The sequence below is a fragment of the Brugia malayi genome (assembly GCF_000002995.4).
Source record: "Brugia malayi strain FR3 genome assembly, contig: Bm_v4_ChrX_scaffold_001, whole genome shotgun sequence".
Classification (NCBI taxonomy): Eukaryota; Metazoa; Nematoda; class Chromadorea; order Rhabditida; family Onchocercidae; genus Brugia; species Brugia malayi.
The window spans coordinates 18,249,159-18,274,638 of NW_025062479.1; the positions used below are offsets into that span (position 1 = coordinate 18,249,159).

The 25,480-nt window shown below is 32.8% G+C and overlaps 2 protein-coding genes across 2 annotated transcripts; one reads left to right on the forward strand and one right to left on the reverse strand.

The window, feature by feature from the left end:
• Positions 1 to 3: 3 nt before the first annotated feature.
• On the reverse strand, positions 4 to 3,515 carry Bm399 (Uncharacterized protein; the record flags this gene model as incomplete). Its single annotated transcript, XM_043075289.1, has 3 exons — positions 4 to 79; positions 3,128 to 3,267; positions 3,477 to 3,515. The coding sequence occupies 3 exons, from the start codon at positions 3,513 to 3,515 to the stop codon at positions 4 to 6; spliced, it is 255 nt and encodes an 84-aa protein (XP_042931223.1).
• Positions 3,516 to 7,356: 3,841 nt separating this feature from the next.
• On the forward strand, positions 7,357 to 25,097 carry Bm4205 (Uncharacterized protein; the record flags this gene model as incomplete). The annotated part of the gene is made up of 35 exons (XM_043075290.1): positions 7,357 to 7,393; positions 8,425 to 8,583; positions 8,822 to 8,950; positions 9,280 to 9,411; positions 9,674 to 9,784; positions 10,351 to 10,425; positions 10,491 to 10,682; positions 10,945 to 11,127; positions 11,297 to 11,473; positions 11,670 to 11,890; positions 11,997 to 12,089; positions 12,198 to 12,258; positions 12,474 to 12,614; positions 12,762 to 12,836; positions 12,985 to 13,105; positions 13,375 to 13,583; positions 13,767 to 13,895; positions 13,974 to 14,216; positions 14,424 to 14,918; positions 15,279 to 15,521; positions 15,650 to 15,784; positions 16,047 to 16,163; positions 16,362 to 16,490; positions 18,371 to 18,415; positions 18,635 to 18,772; positions 19,223 to 19,314; positions 19,696 to 19,897; positions 21,989 to 22,103; positions 22,400 to 22,528; positions 22,649 to 22,765; positions 23,021 to 23,157; positions 23,333 to 23,562; positions 23,916 to 24,077; positions 24,423 to 24,566; positions 24,969 to 25,097. The coding sequence occupies 35 exons, from the start codon at positions 7,357 to 7,359 to the stop codon at positions 25,095 to 25,097; spliced, it is 5,247 nt and encodes a 1,748-aa protein (XP_042931224.1).
• Positions 25,098 to 25,480: the final 383 nt, after the last annotated feature.

Here is a 25,480-nt window from a genome sequence, read left to right on the forward strand (position 1 = left end):
ATGTCAATTGTATAAAAAATATGAAGGCAAGATACGCGTACTTCCAGCGGATAAGTGACTCAATAGAATGCAATGATATCTGAAATTTTCATCATTTGATTGCAAAATTGATAATTCCGCAACGAATTATCAAATCATACAATCAGCAGCCAAAGTTAACTTTAGAAGGCACAATTAAAACTAAAACTGTCATTCCTAGATAGTCTGAATGAGGACAAGAAGCTAGTGAAGATAACGCTGTGAGAACATAAAAGATGCTAACAGAAACGTTGAGTTTCAATAATTGCATACTGGATTTTTGAATTTAGCAAGTATCGAAAAGTGAAAGTGCTCCGAGTAAAATTCAAATTGCACTTATGCTTTTCAAAAAATGAAAGTAGTATTTATGCATTTCGTAATAAAAGCTTCAACAGTGCATGTTGAATTTCAAGTATTTGTGTCTTTCCACTGTAAGATAGTTGGAGAAACAGTTTGTCTAATGAAATGCACAGAATTCTGGCAATGACTGAACGAATGACACATCTATTACTACTGATACCTGCTGCTTTTAACAGAGCAATATGAAGGAGGTCAAAGGTCAGTGCAGTTATGTAGCGTTTTTTATCTGTGACTCGTCAACCATCTTTGCGGCAAAAACTAATCAATGTGTCAACAAAACGAAGTCTAAATTCTCAGAATCAGATATGTGTTTAAATGATTACAGCACTAAGAGATTAAATAGTTACAGCACATCGAAAAAACAACTTTCGAATATCGCACGCTCGTTCTAAATTCTTTTTTCTTCACAAAATGTACAGTTAATAAAAGTAATATAAAATAAAAAACAAGGATAATATACTTTGCACTAGTAAAAATAAAGCGAGCATAATATAATGCGGCACAAACGAGGTTTTAAGACTGAATGATTTTTAATGACATTAAAACAATCAGCATTGTCATACATTTGCAATTCCAATCACAATTGGATAAATCAAGAGTAGAAAGATGGAATTTGACGCCATAAAAATGATATTACTTTAATTTTAATTTAGTCAACAGGATGACAAAGCTTTATTTTATTAAGAAATAGCTAAATTGACATACGTTACTAAATGAGACATATCATCTATCCTTTGTCTATCTATCTATTTGCGTATTTATCTATTCATCTGTCTCTACACATTTACCCTTCATTGATCCAACCAATTATTTATTAAATCGAAGGGAATTTTTAAAACAAAATGTATGTGGTTTTGGTATTATTCTCGTGTCAAAAATTATTAAATCCAAATATTAATATATTATTAGTTTGGCAGTCTTCAGAAAATGTTGGTTTATGAGTTTATTAAAATGAAGAGTAATTCCACATCATTGTCAACTTAGGGTCTTTCTATCAATTTTGCAGGATAAAATCTATCTATCCAATACTTCTAAATTCATTAGATAGCCACTAGCAGAATCTAAACAAGAGTTTTCAATTCAAAGCTTCCAAAAAAGCCAATATTCTCCATATTTCTGGTAGAACAAGTACAAACCTCGGTGACCCTGATAACGAAAGGTCAATTGATTCACTTATACAGCACATCCTTGACTTATATAGCCCAATCCGTTTGTCATCCTGCAAACTTATTTAAATCTTAAATCCCACAATAGCAAAACGCGTTCATCTGGCTGATTAGACTGTTAATGCATTCATACAACTGCAATGTCAGGAGATATACAATTCAGTTGAGGAATTTTAAATATAAAAAGAACAAAATTTTAAATATGAAAAGCAGAAAAAGAAGAATTTAGCAAAAATAAGCGAAAGATTCCCCAAGGAGAGGCGGTAAAGTTTTTAGGACTCCACGGCTATTTAGTGTTTTCCTATTTCGGATTATTTCTATAAAAAGCAAAGCAATGCAATGAAAGAACAATAATAAGTAAAGAAAAACAGCTATATTAATTAGAGATAAACCAAATTACCGCTCGATGAGACGTTCAATCAATTTTTTTGAGCTGCAAACAGAATGCTTAAAACTATCAATACAAATACAAATTACACTATAACGCTTCCGATATTAATATCACTCATCGAGTCAATTTCTCTTGTATGGTGAACCAAGAAATGTGTCCAACTCTTATTTCGGGCTGAGAATTTTATTAATTGTCCATATAAGTTCATATCAAACTGAAATATCTAAATACTACTTGATCCACAATTAAATTCATCCCTAATCTTTTTCAGAACCTATGGATATTGACAATATCAGTTACCTTTTTATGGCATTATCACTTAAAGCAGAAGCATCAGAATGGCTTATTGTGACTTGCTGACTTAACTGAATAACTACAAAAATTAAAGTTCAATAAAAAATCCGAAGTAATAGTAAATGAAAAAAAGTGCAGCTCATGATACTCAGTACCTTGGGAATTACACGAATTGCTATAATAATCTTGAATAACACTTCCCACTGAATGTTTTGAATTTTAAAACCTAAATATAAGAACTCAGAACTGATTACTTCGATTGAAATTTACTCCTAAATTTAATTCTAATCTTTTTATTCCGTAATACAAATTAAATCAATTAAAATTTTTGGACAAAAATTCTCAATTTTTGTTTCTGCAAAAGCCTTTTATTACTTTCTTTTTCTCAGTTCTACTTCGTATCTCTAAACTCACCAATAAACAATTTGTAATTTTAATATGGTTCACTTCCGCTGATCCTAAACAACAAATGAATTTAGTCCCAACATTATTACATCTGTTGACGGATAGTTTTATTAATGAATGTTAAATACACTCAATCTTTTTGAGTTTCAACGATAGCTATATGAGAATATAAAATTAGAAATATTTTATCTCACAATGACAGGAAAAACGAGGAGCAGAAAGCAACAAGAAATCGTTAAGAATTACGCATCAAATACTTAATTAAATACTCTAATACTGTTACAATTTGCAATAAACAAACAATAACAGCATTTTTCATTTTTTTTTCTTCGATCTTATTAGATCATTCACAGTTGATAGTATCATAAAGCAATTAATAATACGAAAAAATTATGAACTCAGCCAAGGTGTGGAATGCAATAATCCCATTTTTCCACTATTAGAGAAGAGATAAAATTTAACAGATGTGAAACAAAACAAACATGATACTAACCTTACGATAATAACCAAATAAGCTGGAACTTGTAATAACTGGAGTAAAAACACACACCAGTAGACAAAAATTACTTCAGATATGCTTTTGAAAATTGAATTTGGCGAGTTCAGTTCAACTGAGAATTCTGCAGAGTAGTTCTAGAAAAGTTGCATGAAGTAAAGATACTTGTTCATTATTTATAGTACAAAAAGCGGGCATTAGTAAGCGCTCTCGTTGATACATATGAAGTTGCTAGATGTTATCATTATCAACAAAACAAAAATAAGGTTAAAATGCTGAGAACAACTGAATTGTTTTTTAAACTTTACTGATAACCTCAAGCTACAGAATGCTTCTCAGAAGTAACCTTAGCATCGACGTTTGTTGAATTTAAATTAAAGAACATTGTGATTTCTTGAAAGTTGCGTAGTTAGCCATGAAAATGTAATATTCATTTCCACATCTTCTTCTAATTTTATGATCTGGAAAAGACTAGAATTGAATGGTTCACTTCTATAAAATATATAGAAATGAAAAAGCTGTTCTAATCATTTTCTGGGGGAAAAATTTTTTTTTGCATTTAGAAAATGTATATACTTTTTAAATCTAAAAATTTAGGGTGATGGGAATCGTATTTCATGTTAGCACGGCCTCGACAAAAAAATGTTTCTAATAGAAGACCTTCTACTATTCGGTGAAAGTAAAAAAGAAATCTGCTATCGTCAACATCAATCATGGACAATATCAAAGATTCCTGGTTGATAATTCCGTTCAGTTTTGTGTAAATTATAGCAAAAGCAAAGCGCCAAGCCACTGTCAATTTTGCATCTCAGAGAATGTACTACGTAAAAAAGTAATGCGCTTTAATCACATATGCGATAATATATTTTTTAAGAAATAAAAGAAAAAATCAGACATTCATCAAAAAAAAAAGCTGAAATTATGAAAAGAAACGAAAATAAAAGAAAGACGTGGCAATATGAATGACTCGTTTGTTGTACAATCAATCTATCATCAAATGTTCCCTTTATGAAGAGTCCGGATAACCGGATGAGATGGGATATATATCCCATCTATAATTACAATTGCAAAATAAATCTTTACTTGAGGAAAGGAACAAGAGAATAGAATATCAGACAGTTGGCAAGATGGGTGAATGAATTTCTAACATATCGTTCATCTTCTCTCTTCTCTTTCCCTCCTTCGTCGTAGACACACTGCACATCATCTGACTAATACCTTCTAGCATTGCTGATTTCATTTCAATTCAGCCAAATGGCTATTTACTTCAAGAGTTGTAATAACCAACAATCTTATAATAACAATTAATCACGGAGGTAATGTACGGAATGTGATTCTAACGTGTTCTTGAGGTTCTCCGCTTTCATTCTCTCATATTATGCTTTCTGAACTAGAATTTTTAGGAATGAAATCTAGTAAGCTTAAGAAGGACACGTTAGTATTAAACGTAACCTCAAGTAAAATAGAATACTGAGATACATTCTATATTTTTTCTCATAATTATAACTTTTTTATAAGTCTCAGTAAGACAGTTTATAAGCAATGTCAAACATCAGTTTCATTCATGCAAGCATTAACTACTAACAAAGAGTAGAAATGGTAAGTTAAATAAAACGTGAAAAATAAACAGTAAACAATACTACAAGGGAACAGAGTGGAAGATTTGGGTGAAGAAAAATGCAAGAATTAATATTGCAGCATTAAAATTGGCATTACTTTTCTCACCTACAAGTAATATTAATCTTACATGACTGACCTTCCATCGCTACCTGTCTCTTTCAGTAGAGCCAGCAAAAATCAGTTCCCTTCTTTTTGATGAATTAAGAAAAGTAGAGAGAGAGAGAGAGAGAGAGAGATATTATATATAAATAGACACCTAGAAACTAATTATTATCATACATTCATGTCCACTCATTAAGCCTAATTCCTGTTCTCTTCAAGATGCTTTTCCACTTCAGTTGTTGAAAACGTGTAATAGTTACACTGAACATAGCGATTTAATACACATCTAGACATTTTACACATAACAGCGACTGAAAAGTGTCCAACTCAGATCTGTATCTTATCAGATTATCAGTGATTCAATTCAATTCCAAAACCCATCGCAACATATCCATGCTTATTTTGTTATTTCAGATTGCTGCACTCATTACATGAACTATAACTCGTGTTTCGCTACTAATCAGTTTAACTTCCATCAAATTACATATTTAAAATAAGTCCATCCACAGATGTATTAACTTCATAATCAAATATTAGCTAAAAAACAACAAAAATTTAAAAATGGATGTTGATAAGTGGCATTGTCAAACGCTATTGTCACTTGAAATTTTACTAAACTTAGCGACTACTTAGTTTTCGGCTAAATTTAATAAAACTTTGAGACAAAATGTTTTTTAGTCTTTCCTAGAAGGTCTAGCTTATTTGAAAGACCGACTCGACTCAAGAAAAAAATTTAGAAAAAAGAAATGCTGTAAGTAACTCTAAGATCAGATATGGCCTGCTATCAGGAAGTGTTTTAAAGGCCCGTGTTATAAGTTACATAACCGACAAAGCAGTTTAAACTAAATTCCAAAAAAATAATGATTTTAACTTTAGCATAATAGGCAATTGTTTTTCCGGTTAAATTAAATATTTCTCACTCAATTTTTTTTTGAGCTTCTAATTTCTCACTCAAAGTCATGCTTAAGCAAAATTTGAAAGCGATTCTTCTGGAGACAAAGCTTCATTATATTCCGCTGTAATCTAATATTTCATTGCCTTATCGCAAAAAGGTAAAGTAAATGATTCAACTTAAACAAAAAAGAATTTAGAACAGATAGCGCAGTAAACAATTTATAATCGATAAGGTCGTTTGGCTAACAATGAGGCGTTTTGAAGCCATAAACACAGCGAATCCAACAGTGGCAGTGTTAAATGATTCAGAGCATATAATGAATGATTGATTCATTGGAAAGAGCAATACGGCATAGCTAACAACTAGGCTTCGATTGTCAACCAATTTCACAACTTATGAATATCTGAAAGTAAAGAAAAATGGGTTGTGAGTGATACGTCGCACAGTTAACCAATTTCCTTCAATTATTATTATTATTATTATTATTATTATTATCATTATTGATATAATACTTCTATCAAGTTATTATTGTTTATCTTAATGAGGCGCTGTTGATATAACTGACTCTCATGCAGTCAGTAAGAGCGCAACTAAGAAATTTTTATCAACCATCCATCACACTTATTCGCCTACTTAAAATACTTCATTAATAGCGTCATTCTTTCATTTCCTCCATGTTAGTTTCTCACTTCTAATATTCCTTTGGTACCATAGCATTCAAACGAATTTGATATGAAAATGAACAAGAGGCTTACAAGCTGTGAGAACTTGCTATTTGACACTTCATCTCCACAAAGAAATCCCTAAGCTTTTATGCTTATAAACATTGTTCATGTTAGAAAATACGATAATTACTCACTCAATGGCCTAATTACATCGTGAACAAAAACAATGTATTTAGAATCACTTTCCGGTAGAACTCTCAGCTATAAGTATTGAAGATGACCAGTTCAATGTAATCTGCCTTGACATTTGATTCCTATTTTCACTTTTCTAAATTTATCATTTAAAAAATTTATTATAAGATTTAAAAACAGATAAGAGTGAGTTTTTAGGTATTTTTGGTTTCAAACATACATAAATCCCGACGTATTATTATTGTGTAGAAATATGCAAATTTTGTTTGCATATTTCTACAGTTGGAAATAGGAAGTATGTTGTGTTGGGAAGTATTAATGGACATAGAGGTTATTGTTGATTCAGTTGTGCAAATATACAGGTTATCCCTATAGATCGTCTAGCTTCGGACAAGTTAGCCGCATCGGTTCGCATAACAAAATGGCTAACCCAAACATTAAAAGCCTTTGTAACATCTTCAGACCACACCAGCATCCGCAATTTAACGAATCTATGTCAAGCTCTAGGATAAACTAAAATTTGTTGACCTAAGAGGAACGAAATCTGAACTCGACTAATAGCTTTCATCTGTATAAGCTCTCCTTCCACTTTAATATTGTGTTTTCAGCATATTCTAACCATCCTTTCAAATCCAATTGTTCTCGCTTACAGAAGAAATACTTCTTTTCTCTCAAAGTCAAAATAATAAAAGAATTTGGTGGAAGCGTTAGTTCTCCTTGGAGCTGAATATTTTGAAACAACAATTTTCTGGATGGTTATCCCATTTTTCTTGTCATTGTTGTTTGCTGGTAAGTAGTTTAATTTATCTATTTTGGATCACAACGGGATACAACTTTACTGTCACACAATGTTGCTAGTTCCATTTTACAAGAAAATTAAAAAGATTTCCTCCTAAAATTTCTCCTACAAAAAGATTCTCTTACAAAAAAAAAAGTCTCGTAACAAACAGTTTGGGAGAATGTTGAGAATTCATCAATAATTAATATTATTTAAACTGATTTCTGAAATAACTATGTTTTTCTGAAAGCCAACTAAGATCTCAATATGTTTTCTTATACAATTTCTGAATTTGCAACAACTATTTTCTGCGTATTACATATGTAATAAGTAGGAAATAGTTGTCACTTTAATTACCATTCATTCCCGGTGCTTCATTAAAAATTTTAAGTAATTTGGTTGAAATGTTTTCATTCATTTTTTTTCTAAATAATACAAAGTAAAGAATGTTTAATATGGCTGAAAATCTTGATACTCTTTATTCATAAAGAATTGGAACATTTCTATTCACTTTATTAAAAATTCTGAATAATTAAGTAATGAATAGCTATAATAGTCTTGTAAGATTGGCAATACATGGAATTGTTATCTACGTTTAAATATCCCTGTTAATTTTTGAAATTTAACTCAGGACTTTTTAGAGAATGATAATGGTAATCTTGATTAATCAGTGAATAACTTTAAAGATATTTTGTTTGTCAGATCTTACTTGTCATTTTCACTAACAAGATAATGAGAAGATTGAAGTGAAGAAAAGTTTTGCGAGAAACGGAAGCAACTGTGCGCCCATAATAAAAAGGCCACTGAGGGGTCATTGAAGATGGCAGTAGTATAAAAGAACTTTTGAACTCCAAATAACCTTTGTACTTCTGCTTCACCCTCCATTCAGAATGCTATCAGTTACATATCTCTTTTTTATGAATACCATTATTTTATTCCCCAAGTTATATTTTCTTGAGAATTAGCAGAAATTACTGACTATTTTATTCCCCAAGTTATATTTTCTTGAGAATTAGCAGAAATTACTGACCTCAAAATTTAGGTTCCTCGCCAGACAGAGTACCTCATGTCGGTGAGATTGGGGCCTTTTGTGACCCACGTAATTTGCCGTGTACAACTCCAAATACTTTTTGCGTCAATAATATCTGCGCCTGCTCACCAATGTACGAAGAGGTCAACAAAGAGTGTATCTTAAAATCAAGTAATATGGGATCGTTTTTATGAATTTTGGATATTTATCTCTAAATATTTGTTAGGAAGTTGCTAAGGAATGTGAACTATATAATTTTCTTAATCAATGCCATGCAATTATTTGATTTTTAAGTTCGACAACTTTTTGTAAATCTCCTTTTCATTCATCTTTCAGAATAATAAGTAATGCTATAAATATTAGAAAGGTTCATGTCCTAATTTCATTACATATTCTCATCTGTTTTTAGGTAAAACTCTGGCATCGAAATGTAAAACATCGGATGAATGTACGGGAAAGGGAGAATACTGCAATAGGGACAGTGGAAAATGCTGGTGCTTATCAACACATTTCGTCCTAGGCGGAAAGTGTAAACCAGGTAACTATAAAGCTATTTCAGCATTTTACTTTATCACTTATCTTTGTAGGATGTTTTTTTATGGAAATAAAAAAAAAAAAGCTTTATAGAAAAAAGTCTTTATTTTAAATGTTTTAAAAATCAAAAAAAAAAAAAATTGTTTTGTAAAAATAGAGCTTGTAGCATGATTTAATAAGTTTGAGCCAATTTTTTTCCCTACAGAACCTAGCAACTATAACATAAAGGATAAAAAACGAAATGAAGAAATCAGTAAATGAGAAAAAGTTCAACTTGAAATGAAAGAGAAAGATGAACGCATAATATCTCGAACACTTTCCAACATATTTTAGTAATTTATCCGGGACAAAAGGGTTGTGAAGATTCAAGACAATGTGCTAAAGGTTATCCAGGTGCTATTTGCAGTCAGAATAAATGCCACTGTCCAAAGGGTTTTAAAGCTAAGGCATTCAGTTGTTTCAAAAGTTAGTTTTATACAAGCTTCTTCTTTCATTGATACCGTACTTATAAAAATATCAAGTTCGAAGAGGACCTTTAGTCCATTTCTTTTTTTTTATCCTTGCGCAAATATTTTAAGCATTTTATAAAAAGTAAAACTAAGTTCTCTCTGTACAGGTATACAAATTCTGAAATTCCAACCTACAACTTTATAACTGCTATAGTAAGTGATTTTTGTTTCCCTTTGCTTTGCCGTTAAAATCTCATAGCAGAGCAATAGTTCTGTAGATAAACGATATACTCCACAACGCAAACGATCGCAACCGCCCTCTATGAGCGCTTACGACCAAATTAGTTTTACTGAAAAAGCAAAATATAACCTATCCGGCTTCCCAACAGGTTAATAATTGATTGAAGTTAATATATTCTAACGTTAATATTTCTATTTTGTCACTTGCTTGATATTTAAAATCTACTAAATAATTCTGAATTTAGAATAATTAACTAGCATTATGAAAATCTGAAATGATTTCTTTTCCTTATGTCTTTTAATTTCCAGTATTTAGCTAAAACTATTCAGTTAGGTGACAAATTGTAAACACTTTTCTAAGAGTAGTTGAGTGATTAATTTTTACATACATAAGTGCATAAAAGGCTTAAAGATAATTTAATGATAAATATTTGCATTGATATTGTTATTGCCATAATCATTAATCAAACATTGAGGGAAATCTGTAATTGTTGCAGCGGTGCATGAATAACAGGAGCCAATCGTGTTAATCACACCTGTTCTGAATTTCTACTAGCTTACTGTGACGGAAGATGCAAATGCTTAGTGAATTAATTTAATACCAAAATAGGTTGCATGGATAATATTTCATATAAATTCCGGATTACCAATCATTTTTGAGATTCTTTTTAATTTGCTCTGTGTTCAAGCTTTTGTGAAATTTCGATCATTTCAGTGCACCGAACAACCGTTTCATTTTTATGCCCTGTACAGCAAGTATTTATAGAAGAAGTTGGCATTTGTATGACAAGTAAGTATTTGCATCTTTCAGAGCTTTCTAATTCAAATCTTTCATTAATTTTATTCACTTTTCAGCACGACTACCGGGCGAATCTTGTCATTACTCTGAACAGTGTATAGCAACTGAACCGGGAGCATTTTGTCAGAAACTGAAATGTACGTGTGCTCGGGGAATGAAATTCAGTGGAAATTCATGTACTTTAAGGGATACAAAGTGTTCTATTCATGGTTATGTTTGGGTACCTGAAGTGGGCCAGTGTATGCAAGGTATGGTATCTTAATAAGGCACAAAAATTACTAACAGATCAAAATAGAAACAGCGTAAACAAAGTTTTCAATATTTCCGGTTTTCTGTCTTCACGGTTTGATGGAAAGAAGATTTAAAGGAATCATCGAAGTTAGACTATTGTTTTATCTGTTATTTTAAAGCAATTTTTTAAAGAAATTTTGTTGAATACATTATCTTTCATAGCTTTTAGGTGCTTAGAAGACAAAAGTTGTTCTATCTTCTAAACCTGTCATTTTTTAGTGCTACCACCCGGTGCAAATGGTTGCAGTCACTCAGTACAATGTTCAGCAGCCGTTGATGGCGCATACTGTTTTCGGCATAAATGTATGTGTCCTGGGAAACTAATACCGATTAATGGGATATGTGCGGTGAAATGTCACGAAAACATGACATTCTCTGCAATAGTTGGAAAATGTATATCAGGTACAATTTACTTCTCTGATAAAGCATAAAATATTAATTTGCATGTTTAATCGATCATCTACTTGACGCACTGATGTTGGCGTTAATCATTCTTTTAAGTTTATTGCTTTTTCAAATAGGTACAATTATTCTGTCGGTATCAGTGATTAGGTCTAGCTTTTTTTTCCAGCTGTTAAACCAGGAAGGCAATGTCAGTACTCATCACAGTGTCAAACAAGTAACGCTGAAATGATTTGTATTCGAGGAATTTGTCGTTGCTCTCTGGGTAAAGTATTCACAGGTGACAGGTGTGCTGAAAATTGCCTTCAAGGTCATATTGTCGGTAATAACGGAATATGCAAACAAGGTTGTTTTGAGAAAGTTAAATGTCTTGAGAATTTTCTGATATTTAAAATTTTCAGTTTTAATTTGAGCTAATTTAATTATAAGCAGGTCACTGTGAATTCCAGTTTTTCTAAGATTTTTTTGTGATTGAAATTCTTTTTTACAAATTAAATTTCTTTTACAAAGCTAACCTTATGAACTTCAAATTCAATTACCAGTGGTAAATGCTTGCTCAATTGGAAGTGAGCAATGTCTGAGTAGCTCAAGCTGTTCTTCCGGTATATGCGAATGTCCGTTTGGGACAGTATCAAAATCCGGTGAATGTTTATTAGAACGAAGGGTTCCCATTGGTTTTCCTTGTAACTCTACTCAAATTTGTCTCGGAATTGCAAATTGCATTGATGGCATCTGTCAGTGCCCAATGGGTATGGTTATACAGGTTAGTATTATTGAATACTGAACTGTTATTACCAAATATTTATATTTCCTTAGCGTCATTTCTAAATCCTTGCATATTTAATGTTTCAATTTAAAAAGACATATAGAATGGGAAGTGTCGTGACTTTATGTTAAGTGGTGCTGGAGGTAGTTGTGCTAGCGGAGAATTATGCAGCGGTGGATCGATATGTACCAAATCGGTTCGATTTTGAGATATTTCTCATAGTGGTATTCTTTTTTATATTTTAGAAATGAATGTGTATAAAGAATGGTAGATTTCGGAAATAAGAAATAACTTTTATTTATAGATCTGTTTATGCCCAACTGGTACAACAAACCAAAGTGGTCTATGCGTACCTGAACAAAAAAGTTTGTTTTTCTAAGTGTCTACTTCAATAAGCTTACTATTTGTGCCTGGCAAGAGATGTCATAAGTAGCTGATTTCATTTATTCATTGGAAATTTTTTTATTCGCAAAATAATGTCCTGAGAAGTTCGTATTTGAAAACTGAATTTAACAATTGAAAATATGAATTGTTAAAAGCTAAAAAAATACGAAAGATACTGATAAAACGTAATGTTCAGAATTTTTTCTCTTTCCAAGAAAATATGAAGAGACATGTATAAATGGAGGAACATGTTCTGGTGATTTACTTTGTATCGATGGGATTTGTCAGTGCCCGCAAGGGACATTCTTGAATAATAGACAATGCATAGCATCAACAGGTGCACGTCATATTGGAGCTTTACCCACAACATTCAAATTTTAACGATGTTTGACTAATAGAAATATTATGTTTGTTTTGATTTTATTGATATCTCAATGGAATTTAAAAATTTTCTATGCGTTTTGAATACTAAATTTTATTGCAGGTAAATGCTCGAATTCCTTGCAGTGTGGAGAAAACTCCTATTGCGATCACAAAAGCGGTCTTTGTATTTGCCAAGGTTTGTTTTTTTTTTAAAAAGCCAGAACTAATTAAGCAGTTTTACTATTGTTCAGTCATGTTCATATCTGTGCATTATCTCACCTTGGAGTTTCATCTTCGTTATCAGGTGAGTTATTAACTTGTTTCTAAAAACGGCTAGATTTCAGATGGGCACCAGTACTGGAATCAGTCCTGTATACCAACGTTTTCACGTACGTTAATATCACCAATCAAAACATGTATCATCAATGCCGATTGCATAGCTGGTACGAAGTGCGTCGCAAACAGGTAAAGCTTTTTTATTTAAATCGTAAGGGACAAAAAAGTGATGGAATCTCGAAAATGACTTCCATCAAAATTTTTAAAATCTCTCCACTAAATATTCTGAAAATTTGATTTCGCCATCTGTCATATTTTCCATTTAGGAATGGAAGAAGGAATGTTGATGAAAAGTTAACAATGAATATGATATAGAGCTGAAAAGAGCTTCAGAAGCAGGAATATGTGTTAAAATTGTTTTAATTTGGCTGACTGCTGTAAACTGAATAAATTTACAGATGTCATTGTCCAGCAGGTGAGATTTTTACGGAGGGTAGATGTCAGATGGTTTTTGCTGAACCTGGCGAATCTTGTTTTAATGGGGAAACTTGCGTATCAAACTATGTTTGCATTAATGGTTCATGTTCATGTCCTGATGGTGAAGTGTCGAAGGATGGCAATTGTATTACAGAGGATACTGAAATTAAGAAGTATACCAGCTACCAAGGTAAATTTCCATTACCTTTCATTAGCTGTTCACTCCCGCTCCACCGTTCTACTGCTATTTTTTTTTTTTAGTCTTTGCACTTAATATCCAAAATAAGGATGATTACTCCTGAAACTGAAACACGATGAACTTAAAAATCCCTTTTTATCTAAACTCTGGATTTTAATGTGTTTCTGTTTTTAGCCGAGCCTAATTCTCCCTGTAACAGGGGTGAACTTTGTATCGGTGGATCATTTTGCAATGTTATGGATGGACTTTGTCGATGTCCTGCGGATACTATCTTGCAAAGTGGAAGATGTGAATTCACTAATGGTATTATAATACTTGCAATTAGAAAAGCAAAGGAATATTGCATGCCACTTCTTAGCTATTCACTTTGCCTATATTTAGAACAATTGCTTTTCACGCTTCCGCCACAGTACATTTTTAATCGAAGTAAGGACATGCTAAGGAGATCATCGAATCATACTAGAATCAATGTAACTCGAGTAACACTTCGTATAAATGGTTGCGAAAGTAACGATGATTGCCACGGCGGCTCTTACTGTTTTGGCCACCGATGCGTTTGTCCCATTAATATGATCATGAAAGGTGGCTTATGTCAGAGAATGTTCCCGACTTCACGTGAGAGAGGTTTTTTCATTTCCTATAATTCCTAACAAAATATGAAGAAAAGTGCCTGTTGAATTCTTTCAATTTTAGATTCTTAACTTCCAAAAAGAACTCTTTTTTGCTGTGGTCAGTGCATATTTTCATGATCTTGTTTCTTGCTTTTTTAACACTTCTTTGATAAATCTAGAAAAAAGTATCCTTAACTTTTTTGATGATTGATTTTCTCAGCGGGTAGACGATGTTCAGCAAACTACGATTGTGTAATGCATAATACAGTATGTCAGAAGGGAGTATGCGTCTGCCTTTCTGGATATGATTTGTTTGGAGGTACAAAATGTATACCAAAAGCAACACCCTTCCTTAAAACTTACCGACAAACAGTAATACCAGCAGTAACGACAGCAATTACTCCTATGAGCAACAGTATTGTCGAGAACAGTAAAACTGATGAAATGGTAACAGATAAAGTGATAAGTCCAGAGAAAGAAATTAAACCAGATGAAACAAGCCTTGGTTCTACAACGTTCACAGCTTTATCACTAACTGACGTTGGCAATGAACGTATACCATCGAGTCGGCAAACTGAAGTAATCGTAAACATATCAGGTGGCGTTTGCAACGAAACAACACTCTGTCTGTTTTTCTCCGTCTGTCGTAGCGGTATTTGTAAATGTCCTTTGGGTACTCGTATCTCCGACACAGAATGCAAATTTATGGTTGATGGTAAGTTGTTTCGTTTCTTTCTTTTTTTTTCGCATCATACTGATTGTTTATTTTTTGTGAATAAGTGTATCATTCCTTCTAAAGAGTATTCAGATTAAGCGCAACTTCAACGATTCCTGTTAAATATTTCGTGATATCACACAATGTCATCCCGATACTTTATTCAGTTATTTTAGAAATTCAGATTTGTGATTTTTTTACAGAATTTTAGAGCACAGAGTTGTGCGAGGCATTGTTAGGTTCATTGCAGGATAGGCGAATGATGTATTTCGGGATGAATTGTTTTTCTTATCATTATGAATATTTCTTTTTTTGTTTGCTTTTTCTTCGTTTGTTAGGTTGCAATTCCAACAATTTAAGTAAGTCGCCTGCGACAATTCGAGAAATTATTGCATAATGGATATTCGCTATTAGCGTATTCGAAAGGTGCTACAGTTCCGTTTAAGTCGCAAACAACCCATTCGTTATCTTTAACAGCTGCAAGTCAGTCTAATTCAACTGTAAAAGTTATTACAATGCCAGCGAATCGGATTCGGAGTATGAAGGAAGTGTGGCCAACGACGCAGCCACAGATACAGCCTAAACTTGTAACATCGATGAGCAGTTCGTTTCTGCTTTATCTTTTATTAGGACAATGAAATTAGTCAAGTTACCATGGTAACACTCGAACGAGAATAGTGTACTAATTTTTGCCGATAGCTTCGCCCTACACTAAATATTAATTTGCACAGAAGCATCGCGTTTGGGCGCTTATTGTGATGATGAAAAAGCTTACTGCGCAAATGGTTCAGTATGTATTGAAAATCAATGTGTGTGCGAGTCTGATGATGTAATGATTGACAATATGTGTGTTCCACGTGTTCATGGTATTTCTAATTAATTGAAAGCCGAACTGTAATAAAACTCATCCAAAAATACTCAAAACATTTTTTTTTTTTGTTTTCAGTTAAGAATTTTTGCTAATTTAGCTAGAAATAGAAGCTTTTTTCTTCAAAATTTTCCCCAGAGAAATTTGATTTTTAGCTGAATGATCAAAATTTTCCTCATCATTATAGCCATTTTCATTATTTCAGAAGTTTAGCTTTAGCTAGATGAATAATTCTTATTATTAGTAGTTTACTGTTACAGTTCGATGTAAAACATCCCGGCAGTGTCCTTCTCGGGCACAATGTATCCACGGTTTATGCTCTTGTGTCTCAGGTACTGCTATGTCTCGATATGGCTTCTGTATACCAGTGAATATCGGTCTGTTTTCTTTCACAGTCTCTTTTATGAAAATTTTCGGCACTTTATTCCATTTTCAATCTCACAAACAGATTTTTTTGTGCTGCAGATAATTTAATGTGGTTAAGGTCAGTGCCAATTTATTCACATAGAAAAAGGTCTGGAAAATGAAGAGAATGAGAGCACTAATATTTGAAATTTGATTTTAAAATCTTTAAGAATCACATCCTGGAATGCCTTGTTCTGATGGAGAGACGTGCAGTGGATTTTCGAAGTGTATCCGAGGGTTGTGTACCTGTCCACCTGAGAAGAATAACATCGTTGATAATGAATGTGTTAAAGTTCGTGGTGAGAACATTTTGTCATTAATAGGTTGAATCAGTAATGTATTTCCAAAATCCTGAAGTAGATAAATTTAAGCTTTAAGTATTTTATAACTTTTGTAAAAAGCAATTCTTAGACCGTATATATATATATATATATATATATATATATATATATATATATAGTTTTCTTCATCGGCAAAACAAAGTTTTGGATTCATTGCAAAGATAATCCCTATGAAAAATCTAAGAAATTAAAACTTAAACGCTCACAGGGCACTGTACCTTCCGGACATTATTATTGCATGATGTGCTGCACTGTGTGACCTTTTGGCACTTTAATATTTATCAACGCTGCTAATGTTTGATCTCTGCTTCGGCTTAACGTAGTATTAACCGTCGTGCTTCTTACTTTTTGAAGTTCATCGTTGACAAACAATTGAGAAATGATTTTAACCAGAAAATACGACACAAAATTCATTTGTTTTCACGTGAAGTTTTCACGTTAGTACGAATAATCACCGAAAGGCTTGCAGAAGAAGAACAAAATAAAGTAAGTTAGATTAGTTTTTGCGTCATAATTTATGTTCTATGGTTATTCTCTTCAACAACAATTCCCAGTCTTAATCTACTGTGAGAAGAAAAGATATTTTTTTTATTTTTGAAGTTAACATTAATTATGGCTTTCTTCGAATCAAACCTTCAAGTTTTGGTTGCTTTATCCTTTATAAGCCTTTTTGTCATTCTAAATGAGTCAAAAAAGAGATGTGTGAGATAGAAACTTATTCAATAAATTAAAATTTGAATCAAATTAAGTAGACTTGTGAAAAAAGCAAAAAACTCTCATCAAAGCAATATTAACGCAGAAGAATTCCACTTGATGGTTGCGACAGCTCAATCAATGGTTGGTTAGAGGTATTTGCATTCGAAAGAAGTGTCCGTATGGTTTTGCTAGGTTTTGTGTCAAGGACAGCGGAGCAATGGAAATAACCAGGGTTTGTACAGTGGTTCTTTGCATAAACTATTATCAAATTCTCATTTGAATATGGCAATCCTATCATTTCTCTTCATGCTATTATTATATTTTGGTTCACCATGGCATTGTGTAGAAATGTATGGTGGTAAAATATCGTTTGTCAAACTTTCACTTTTATAACATCTTTGGAACAGGGAAGTGAAATCTCAGTCATCGAACTGAATGAACTATTTTTCTTTTGAAAATTCAGATAGTGAAGCTAAAAGAATGACCTTTCATACACCATTCCTTAAGAATTTTAAGTCCGTAAAGAGACATTTTTGTTTAACCCGCGTTTTTCAACAAATTTTTGCACGATAATTCAATTTATCAATAAGAAACTTTTTGTACACCAGTTAAAAAATTTTTTAGTACAGTTGAGTGATCAGTTTAGTAGCTTATATTTAATAAACTTGGGTATTTTTTAGGCTCGATACCACTGCTTTTATGTACGCATATGACCAAGAAGGTGAATTCTGCGAATAACTGGGAAGGAGAATTTTGTAAAGACTTAAAAACAAAATCAATATTATATAATATATTCCAAGCGATGAATATAACTAGTTTTTTAATTTTAAATGATTTTTTCATTCCTTCATGTTAACTTCGACATTAACATTGGATGTTATTTTAATGCTATCTTTTATGTTTCGCTATTTGCACATCGGTGATTTAAAGAACAATTAAATGTCTACTTTTATTCACTTCCTACTCTACTTTCTTTGTCAAACACATCCACGAGTACAGTTTGAAGGAAGCTTTCCGTTTTGCTTTTCCGTTACACTGTCTAATAGGTGAGCTGCCGCTATGGGAAATACAGAGTGATTGTACATTCTATATGATGACTACTCACTTTTACAAATCATAACCTAATAGATTTTTATTTTCAGAAGAAAATAGTGGTTGCACACTTGATCCAACTACATGCCGTAATGGTACATATTACTTAAAAGCTTATGTATATGTCCCACTGGTCACACTTTCTTTCCAACCAAAATAAGAGTTCATCAACTAAAATATAGTAAAGATTATGTTCTCCTTGACCATAGAGATATGGGAAAATGCACTTTATGGTGACGAATATTATCGATTAGTCTCTTTGTTAGACTATTCACTGATCGAAATTTTTAGTAAATTCACTCAGCAAGTTCTAGTGAATGTTGGTGGACCTTGCAATGAAAATGATATAAGAATACAATGCTCGGGTAACTCAATATGTGCAAATGGCTTTTGCACTTGTCCAAGCGGAGAACGAGTTGTCAGTGGTATTTGTATTCCCATCAATTCACAAGGTCAGTATCTTAATTACTTCTCTTTTTCAGCAATGAACAGAATTCTTGAGAAATTGACTGAAGCAGAAAGCAGTGCATTTCTATTTTTGGAAAACAAAGTTTTTCAAAAAGATTAGTACGAATAAACAAAAGTAACAGGAGATATGAAAAGGAAGGCATTCAATAATCCGAATAAGAAATGATGGTATAAAATTACTTTTGGAAATTTCTCGACAGGAAAGGTCTCTTCTGGTATTTCCTACCATCTGATCCATAAAGTTTTCATGCAGAAAAGAACAATTTTGATTGCAACAAATTAAAAGACAGCTTCAGAATGTTATCATCCCCGAACTACAGTACGCTTCATGTTATGACGCAACTAGATGTCCCATATGGCTAATCATCAGTGCTAATAGACTCACAGTACCTTAGTATAGTTGGATAAAAATCTATCTTGTAATTGAGTTTCAGGAGCACCAGGAGAAATCTGTGAAACAGGCTATACCAAATGTACGGGTAATTCAATGTGTATTGATAATTACTGTAAATGCATTTCTGATCAGGTTCGTTCAATAAATTTTCCATGTAAATTTTTGCGCAAGAGATAGTTTTTGTGATCCTTTGAGAATGCAATCGTATTTCCTAAAGACTCATGCTTTATTCGTTGACATATACCAAAATTTTTTAGTGTTGCTTTCTTTGCCAACTGTTTTACCCATTTTTATAGTTAGGGAATGGTTTTCCAAATGCAGCGCATCTGTCTTCTTTCAAGAACGCAACAAATAAATCAACATTAATTCCGCTTTTGCAAAATATATCTAATGTTCTTTAATAAATGGTGTTCCCATTGTTTTATCATGTCTTAATACATTGTTATACCTTTGAATAGCCCTTGTCACCATCTTTTAAAGTGCAAAAGCCTTGCAAATAGGAATAATCTTCAGGTAGCGGTAAATGGTCAATGTACGATGCAATATCGTCTGGTACTTCCAAATCATGCATGCGACGGAAATATGTTCTGCACTGGTGGCTCTATTTGCGTTCTAGGCGTTTGCAAGTGTCCAAGTGGAATGTACTCAACATCTGGTGTATTGATTTGCAGACATCAGCCTATTTCACTTATTCATGCTGATACAATCCTTACAAGTTAGCCTTCAGATTTATGATCATTTTTTCAAAACCATTGAAAATTATGTGCGAAAGGCAATGTTAAGATTGAACCAAAACATAAGACAAGGATGTCTCCGTGACTGTTTTAACTATGATGATTCACTTGTTCTGCTCGTGAATTATGCTGCTTCAGTAAAGAGTTGATCCCATGTCCGGTCTGCAGATCACTGTTTTGTCATTACGTTTTCAATGATGATATTCAGAAAGTATTTTGAACCAGTTCATTTAATCGAAAGTCATTCAAGCAGTGTAAAGAATTGTACCGACTTATATTATTTTTATTTTGTACTCTATCGAACAAATGCTTTCATATTAATTTTCTTGTATGTCATAAATTAAAATGTCAATTTTTCAAATTTATTTTTAATATTTGCTGATAGTTTTTGATGGCGTGACGACCGAACACTCCTATATATAATACAAGTGTTCACTCGTGATAAAATATAAATATCAATACGAGAACTTTACTTAGTTCACCAACGGTCATCATACTGTTGTAATGTGTTTGAGTGTTTATTATTACTTATCACTGGGCGATATCTTTTATCTCTGCATTTAATTATTGTAAAACATTCAATAATACTCCACTGTTTCTGTGTGACCAATCAGGATGTTTCCTTATGTATCATTCGTTCTTTCTATGCTGACAGGCTTCTCTTCCAACAACAACACCAACAGATTCTACATGTTATCAGATTGTATGTGACGGTGCTTTTTATGTATCTAAGGTATTTGCCAGTGTACCGTAGGTAATAGGTCAATGTATCAACCGCATTTGTGTCCTGGTAAGTTTTCTGTTTTTTACTTTTTACTCAGATCAAGATATGTTGAGACTTGATGAAATTCTCCAGCAAATAGAAAATCCATGTTTATCTCTCATTTTTTTTCCAACTCTCCTAAATCATCGTTCATATCTATTTTCTATTTTACATCTTTATGCCTATCAAAAATAATTTTTGAAAAAAAAAAATTAAAACTATAAATTTAGATTATTTTGGTGAAATCGGGCTCAGAGTTATTCTCCTTATGTTAATCATATGTGCAATGTACGGGCGGTTGTCCATTTTCTGGGTCTCAAGGATCAATGTACTCACTCCGGTACCAAACTTGATGGTATTTTCTTTCTGAAATAGCTTTGCAGTGAGAAATTGAAATTTTTGTTTGCCTTAAGTGATGAGGGGAAATTATTAGTTATATCAGATAAAGCTTCTGCATCGGTTATAATGGGTAAGATACGAAGACAGTATTAAAAAGTATTAAAATTGCTGTTCTAAACAAACTTTTAGGAGAGAATGTCTGCAGTAGTATTCATTTTTTCAAATTAGAATCTTTTGGAATTTACCTGATTTCAGCTTTGTTTTCTACTTTTATTTGCGAATAAGGGCATTTTAGAAACTATGAAATCAATTTGCGAATAAGTAATGCATTTAAACGAGGACAAAGAACAACTTAACAGTTCTTTTTCTCTCAGGATCAATTTATTTTGTTAGGAATTGTTCGATTTTGAAAAGTACTTGTGTGAGATTTACTCCAGACCTCACAGTCATGTTTAAGAGTATTTTCATATTATATGCAAGTAGAATTTTCATACTTTTTTATTATCTGTTGGCTCTTGGTACAATGTTAATTCTAAAATGTTTTGCAGCAGTGTTCTAAAAGTATATATTTGTATATTTAATTCATAAACTACAATGCATATTCATGCTGAACGATTTGCACGATTAATTAATCATTTTTGAATTTAATCATAAGATCAGCTAGCATGCATGTCGTCATCCTTTAATTGAGTATTTTGACGGAATGGAAATGCTGTGTCTTATGAAGAATTGTAAATGACAGCAGCGTTGTGTGCATCATCTCAATACTTCATCAACCTTTTGTTCATCTGATGTCACTCTTCAGTTGTCCATCTGCACCGCTTATGCTGTGTTGTTGTGTTCTTGGGTGCTGAGTGCTGGGTATGGGTCACTTCTGTGCAAAGAAAATGTACATGTCCTGTAAGTAAGGCAACAAAAACTGATAAAATTTGTGATTGCTACCATTATCATTTTGCTCGTTCATTGATAGGTCAGCCAGGATATTTACGAAAAACAGTGGTCGCTCAAGGCAAACGCAATTGGCAACCGCTCAAAGACTGTCCAGTGACTCCTTCATGTCTCCTACCTAATTGCTTCTGTTCAAGGTAAACACATGGCGTATTTGCTAATCAAGAAGTAATAAACTGAACTCAACATTTCCAGTAATACGATGAGTTTCCAATAAGCGCTACAGAAAGTGCGAGTATTAATCCGTTGAAATGGTTTGGTGCAGAACTCAACCGAAAAATGAATTTTGATCGACACGAAATAAGTTGTAGACATAAAATTTTGCTAAGTAACGGATAAAAGGGCGAGCATAAAGTAAAGAGCGAGAGTCTAGGTAACATGACGAAGGTTTGAAAAGAAAGAGATTTGAATTCATAAAGCATTCCGCTTTGAGATCCGGATTGGAGATTCCCAATGGATTATTGGCAAGAGATGTGCCACAAATAATTATATTAACATTCGATGGTCCGATAACCGATCGAGCATTTGTCGTATACAAATCACTGTTCAGTGGGCAGTATCGGTATCTAAATTTTTCGTTGAAATCACCAGTAATTTAAGTGGAAGTGAAACTTCATCAGCAATTTTGTGCTTTGTATTCCTTTTTTCTGTAGTTATTGCAATGTAGTAGAATGTTGTTCAGGAATCCAAACGGTTGTCCCATAAAAGGTACTTTTTTTGTGTCCAGTGAATGGAATAACTATGATCAAACCCAATGGTTAATAAGTAATGGCCACGAAGTCGCTGTGAATTCCATTACGTGGGTTTTGGCCAGTCAACAATTTGATGTTTGAAACAAAAAATGTAAACGTAGTAGAATGTTATGGAGGCAGTGAAAGTAACTACTTGCTTGAAGGAAAAAAGTTATCTTTAGTTTTTGTTAACTAATTGCCAGAAATAAACATTCATAACTTCTAATAGGAAAGACTATCAAATGCATTCATCTATATTCTCTCTCTCTCTCCAAAAAAAAAATCTCGAGAAAACTACATGAAACATTTAAGTTTCTATTCAGACATCGAAATTTGAGTGGTGAGACTGTGGAACGTTGGGAGAAAGAAATGGTTGGCATGCGTGATGCACTACGACATTTTAGCTATGCAAACGCAGCAGACATTACTGGTGTACGAGCGCCGCAACTCGAGCTAGGAGGTAAGTAGTGAAAGTGTTAATTATAATTATATATCAGTTATACTTATAGATTGCATGAAGAAAGGAGAAGAATCGTCCTCTAATGAACATATTATTTCCGTTAACTCTTAAATACAACAGAAGTAGCTCCTGCCGACCAATGATCACTTAAAAACTGTGAGGTAGAAATTTTTAGGCGATAATCAATTTGATATGATGGAAAAGTATGGCTTTCTTTATGATAATACAATGAGTGTAAGCGGTGGACCATATTGGCCACAAACATTGGCATATAGTACAGCTTGGAAGTGTTCATCAAGTTTCTGTCCGAAAAATGCCCACCCAAATGTTTGGGAAATACCGATAAATCGCTTCACTGTATTGGGCTTACAAAAAGAATTCACAATGTTGAAAGAAGCTGTCCGTGTAGGTTCCTCATTTCATTATTCATTTTTCACTTAATCCAGCTATAATTTCATTTAGATAGAGAACAGTACAGCGAAAGCTTTTTTGTCCGTTTTCTTTAACAAAAAATAGCATTTAATTAAAATTTGCGTGGTGGTTTGAATTGTCAATTTGTTTGCAAAAATGAGATGGAATTCAATACGAATGATTTGAGTGAATACGAAGGACCAATCACTAAGGTTAAAAAACAAAAATTTCCCTGCATCTCTTATTAATTAAATACCTCTTAGGTAATTGAGGTTAAAAAAAAAGCTTAAATAGCTGTTAGAAATGCATTTGTAATCCTTTTAAGTTTAAAATATTTATATTTGAAGCGTGACGACTCTCCTTGGGATGTTGCGGAGATGTTGGAAATGAATTTCAATCGTTCATACAATTACAACAGAGCTCCGTATCTGTTAACTGCTGACATTAATTTCCTCAATGCATTACCAAATGAAGGAGCCATCATTGCCCTAAAATTATTTATCGAGAAAGTAACTGCATATGCTTTTGTTTTTGTTCTTTCAATTTCTTCAAATTCCACTACTTCTGATGAAATTTATGAAAACATTTGATATTTCGTGTCACTAAACTAGCGGAGTAAAACAAAGATTAGGGATGTTGTCGATAGGATTCTGTAGGAAGTACCAAGAATCCAAGGCAGTCCAGGGAGGAACATTTCATTAGTTGTAATCTTTCTCTCCTAATCCAATTGCGTTACCTATTAACATTTCCCACACATCTCCTATGAGAACATTAAGCAGTAACTTCCTTCACCTCAATGTTATAACTACTTCAGCTTTTAACTGTCAGTCTTTCATATGAAATATTCTTTCCAGATATCAAAAAACTCAGATGTATATTTTGTAACAGCTACGCAGGCATTGAAGTGGATTAAACAACCAACACGTTTATTACATATTCATAGCTTTGAACCGTGGCAGTGTAATGTGCCATTTAAGAACAACATGACTACTTGTGAGGTAAGCTTCTAAAAAATTGGTAGGATACATCCCTCTGCTGGTCAATATTTCTCTATATTCTGGAATCAGCAAAGACAGTCGCGATCGTACAGTGTACGAGGCATTTCTCCTGATCAAGTTCTTGAAATTCGATACAATGCAAACTGAACCATTGCCATACTTAGTGAAGGAAAAAAAAAAAAAAAAAAAAAAAAAAAAAACAACGGCAGTGCAATATACCACTTAAGCGTTATTATTTGTGAGGTATATATATATAATTACATAACACATCGGTCATCGGTTTTGTTCCTATCTAAAATGAGTCGAACACGTGGTGTTATTGCTTCTTCACGAATTTTTAAGCTAGCGGTTTAAAAACATTTAATTTCATAATTGTATTAAGACTAAGATCACTGATTACAGACTCCATCCAGTTGTTCATTTACTTGCAACAGCGAAACTCGTATTCTACGTATATGTGGTACTTGTCCACAAGTGTATCCAAATCTTGGTAATCCTACTGGCACTGGAAATTCAACCGTCGATCGATAATCTAGTTCAAAATTTTCTGGTAATTATAAAGTTCTTAAGCTAATCATGTACAACTCTGTGACAAAATTTTCAAACTTCGCAAACACTGAATAAAGTCTCTGAAGCCACTAAATAATCACATTATGATCAGTGTTAAACGGTTAAGTCATTGAGCAATGTTCCTTATCAAAATTTACTGCCATTAGCGAGAACTAATTATTTTGCATAGCAAGAAAAAATACCTTAAAAATATTTGACAATCGAACATCAGCAATGTCGATCTTAACTTTATCATCAGAATTCCAGTCTTACCGTAAAAAAATTCTCATGTTTATTTCATCCTATCATTTCATTTAATAAAGACTTCGAAGATGTGAAGTCACATTCATAAAAGGAAAGTCAGA